The following is a 4,250-nucleotide window of genomic DNA, read 5'->3' on the forward strand; positions in this document are numbered from 1 at the left end:
GTGTCTCCTAAGAGTTCTACTTCCTCCTATACTGTGTCTCCTAAGAGTTCTACTTCCTCCTATACTGTGTCTCCTAAGAGTTCTACTTCCTCCTATACTGTGTCTCCTAAGAGTTCTACTTCCTCCTATACTGTGTCTCCTAAGAGTTCTACTTCCCCCCCTTGTGCTGTTTCTCCTGTGTCTATCTAAATCTTTCTTTCTTTCTTCTTCTAGCACGACGACTGCCAGTGGCCCCTGGCCTGAGCTAGATTAGTCTTCCTGCTATGACTGGTGGATTGAAGATTCACTTGCTTAGTCAAATGTATCGATAATGTAAATGTGAATGGATTAAACACCACTAACAGAGCAGTTAGCAGACTACACCTGGATTAAACACCACTGACTAACAGCAGTGTTTCTGATAAACACACTTTAACAGTCGTTGTTTTAGAACAGGCTTGTGGGGGTGGAAGTTGTGTGAGACCCAGTGGTATGCTGATGGTTGTGTGTGTGTGTGTGTGTGTGTGGTCTTACCTGCTGCAGGCTGATGAAGGTGAGCTGCTGTCCTGGGATCTGGTGCTGGACGGGCACGGGCGACATGGGCTTGACGAACACCATCCCCCCCCTCTGCTGCAGGCCCAGGTGGTGGCCCAGGTGGTGGCCCAGGGGGCCGGGCTGCTCCGGGGCGGGGAGGGGCCCGGGGCTGGGGATCAGGCCCAGGTTCTGCAGGGTGAAGTTGAGGATGGCGGGGCTGGGGCTGTGCAGGCGGTGGGCCTGGCCAGGGAAGGGGGAGGCGGGGGGGGGCCGCTGGAGGGGCACGCTGGTGGGGGTGAACTCCTGGATGGGCGGGGGTCTGGAGCCTGGGGGGAGGGCAAGGCAAGGTAAGGTTATTAGTACAGCACATTTCATACAACAGGGGCAATTCAAAGTGCTTCACATACAGTACATGATTAAAAATACAGCAAGAGGAGCATAGTAACAAAACAAAAAAATGACAATGAATAAAAGCAAATATAAGAAGTAAATAGATAAAACATTTAATAAGACAATAGTTAATGGATAAAATACATTGTTTAATCATAACTGCTGCAAAACATGAAGGTTTTTAGCTTAGATTTAAATATTTTGAGGGGTTTGGGCCTGTTTGATTTCTTCAGGGAGTTTGTTCCAGGAGCATGCAGCAGCGTGACTGAAAGCTGCTGCACCGTGTTTTGTTTTCACTCTTGGAATTATTAGCTGATTAGTCTCAGCTGACCTTAGGGGCCTTGCAGGAATATAGGGTGGGAGGAGATCTGATATGTATTTTGGTCCGAGCCTATTTTGTGATTTGTATGTAATTAGGAAGATTTTGAATTCAATTCTCTGAGAGACTGGTAGCCAGTGCAGAGATCTCAGGATTGGTGTAATGTGTTCAAACTTCTTTGCGGTGGGGGTGTGGTAGATGTTGTAGGTGTGTGTGTGTGTGTGTGTACCTGCGGTGGGGGTGTGGTAGATGTTGTAGGTGTGTGTGTGTGTGTACCTGCGGTGGGGGTGTGGTAGATGTTGTAGGTGGGGGTGGGGGCCCTGCTGCCCTCTCCGGGGTGGCTGTGGGGGTCTTTGTAGGTCAACAGGGACGACTGGGAGATGGGGATCAGATAGCCTGTCGGGATCAGGGTCTGGGAGGGAGTGAGGGGGAGAGAAAGAGAGAGAGGGAGAGGGAGGGGGAGAGAGAGAGGGAGGAGGGGAGAGAGAGAGAGAGAACTGTTAGTGACATACGCCATCATTGACACATCACACCCAGCATCCAGAGAGTCTGTTTGGTGTGTACCTCTGTGTGTAGGTGTGTGTGTACCCCTGTGTGTAGGTGAGTGTGTACCTCAGTGTGTGTGTAGGTGTCAGGGTTTCCGTTAGAAAAAATTGGTGCCGGTCAACGTGTCCGGGAAGATTTCAATGTGTCGGACAAACGGGAGAAATTCCGGTCATCATATTAAAATATAATATAGGTGTTTGTCGCGGTGATTAGCTGTTGTGTGGCCTATATAGGCCTATGCCATTTAATGTCTATTTCTCATCCGATACGATTAGATGCAAACTATATAATAATATAGGCTTTCATGATTCGCATGCGCTACTATGGCATATGTCCAGGGCTGCACGCGCGCCACACTGGGCAGCCTAGTCACCTTTGCTACTTTGAATTACGACTGTAAGCTACTTTAAGATGTTTATTTCAATTGCATTAATGGGATTTGAGTATGTAATTGCTAATTTTAAGTATGCCTAGTTTAGCTTTTGATTTGAACGGATTGCATCGATCGATCAATGAACGGACTCCACATTACGTTAACTGAAGTGTGTTAAATAGTTTCACGACAGTAATGTACGTTTTCTATATTCTCTTTCCAGTTTTACCCTTTTTATCAATAAAACAACGTAATTTCTATAACCACGTCTCGCTGATTGGGAAGGCATTAAGTCTAGCTGCCTGTCAAATCATACTTACTCGGACTCGGGAGTATGAGAATGAGGAGGATGTATCGGGGGGATACACGCCCGTGGACTATTTCAACTTAGTGCACGTGGAGATGGACGAATGTAGAGGAGGAAAGTTCAATGGAAACTCCCGGAGTAGAAGAGGTAGCCAGGGGGATGTTGTACTCTGAATCTCCCGACTCAGGGCTGGAACGGGCACGGCAGGCTCAAACAGTGAACGGGGTTGAGATGGCTAGCGTCCTTTACTAGCCGCATCTCACGGCCCTCTGTGGTCATTCACTGTGCTCTAGCACATCCAAAACACGCAGAACAATAACCTTGACTCCTGTCACTGCAGTGGTTTTATTTAGACTAGATCAAACTGAATTAACTGACGAATTTCTCCCTCACAACTACTCCCGAAAGGTACCTTCACTCTCCGCAAACCACGAACTACTCGCGCCGTTGTGAGATAGGGTTGCCAGATGGGGCGGGTTACCGCCGAATGGGCTACTGGGTTTAGCGGTTATTTAGCGGACTAGTTAGGCTGTAAATTGTCAATCCCATCTGGCAACCCTGCCACTGTTTGTTCATCGCGTAGGCTAGTCTACACATTAATAATCAAATAAAAAAAGATAGCCTATATATTCATCTTTTTTAATGTAGAAGGAATCAGAATATGTGACAAATACATTTTAGCTAATTGTATTCAAATTGTGCTTAGAGGGAATTATTTTCACCGGACATTATGACCGAAGAGGTTTAAATATGTCGGACTTCAACAGATTTTACCGGACAAAGACCGGTAATTACCGGTTAACGGAAACCCAGGTAGGTGTGTGTGTGTGTGTGTACCTCAGTGTGTGTGTGTGTACCTCAGTGTGCAGGTGTGTGTACCTCAGTGTGTGTGTGTGTGTGTGTGTGTGTGTACCTCAGTGTGCAGGTGCGCGGGGGTCAGGGGGACGGCCCTGACCGGGGTCATTAGCCCCGCCTCCCCGTCCGAGGGCCGCGCCCCTGTCCTCATTCTCCAGGAAGCTCTCCAGACTCTGCGCCAGAGTCTGATTGGCCAGGGCGAGGCCGGGGGCGGGGCCTCCGGGGGTGTTGAGGAACGCGGGGTCCAGGTGGAGGGCGCGGGGGGGCCGGGCGGCTGGACAGCAGACCCCCCCGCTTGGCCTTCAGACGCGCCTGCAGGATCTCACACAGATTAGGGGACGCATCCTAGAGGGGGGGGGGGGAGACATATGAGCTCAGAGAGAGTGTGTGTAGAGAGGTCTTACTCTAGAGAGTGTGTGTGTGTGTGTGGAGGTCTTACCCTAGAGTGTGTGTGTGTGTGTAGAGGTCTTACCCTAGAGTGCGTGTGTGTGTGTGTGTGTGTGTGTGTGTCTAGTCTTACCCTAGAGAGGGTGTCGACCCTCTTGGTCTTGGAGGGGCTTCCCTCCCCAGCAGGGTCTCTCTGCACACACACGCTTCAGCCCCGAGGGGGAGGGGCTGCTGCCGGGGTCGTGACCCCTGAGGGGGGGCTGCAGCCCCGCCCCCGCCGCCGTGACATCACCGGGGCTCCGCCCAGCCTGGTCCTCGAAGGTCATGGAGCGCACGGCTAAGCTGGTTGGCTGGGGCCGGGCCAGGGGGCGTGGCCTGAGGGCGGACGGGTGCATGTACACGGCGTACGAGCCGCGCCCTTGTTGCTGCGGCAACAGCACGGGGATGAGGGACGCTCCGCCGCACTGGGCGGGGTGGAGGTAGGACAGCGCCCCCGGTGGGTGGGAGGGGAACTGCACGCGCTGGGTGAGGTGGTGGGCGGTGTTGATGTTGATGTTGAC

General features: G+C 51.4%; 1 protein-coding gene across 1 annotated transcript in view; it reads right to left on the minus strand.

Moving 5' to 3' along the window:
* The window catches only part of e2f8 (E2F transcription factor 8), a gene marked incomplete at its 3' end in the record, with an annotated part of 9,967 nt that overhangs the window by 395 nt on the left and 5,322 nt on the right, over positions 1-4,250 (minus strand). The window contains 7 exon segments of the mRNA XM_080539806.1: positions 514-839; positions 1,499-1,634; positions 3,362-3,442; positions 3,444-3,566; positions 3,568-3,648; positions 3,824-3,874; positions 3,876-4,211. Coding sequence (XP_080395932.1) covers positions 514-839; positions 1,499-1,634; positions 3,362-3,442; positions 3,444-3,566; positions 3,568-3,648; positions 3,824-3,874; positions 3,876-4,211 — 1,134 coding nt within the window.

This window comes from Nansenia antarctica (genome assembly GCF_963989245.1).
Source record: "Nansenia antarctica genome assembly, chromosome: 9".
Classification (NCBI taxonomy): Eukaryota; Metazoa; Chordata; class Actinopteri; order Argentiniformes; family Microstomatidae; genus Nansenia; species Nansenia antarctica.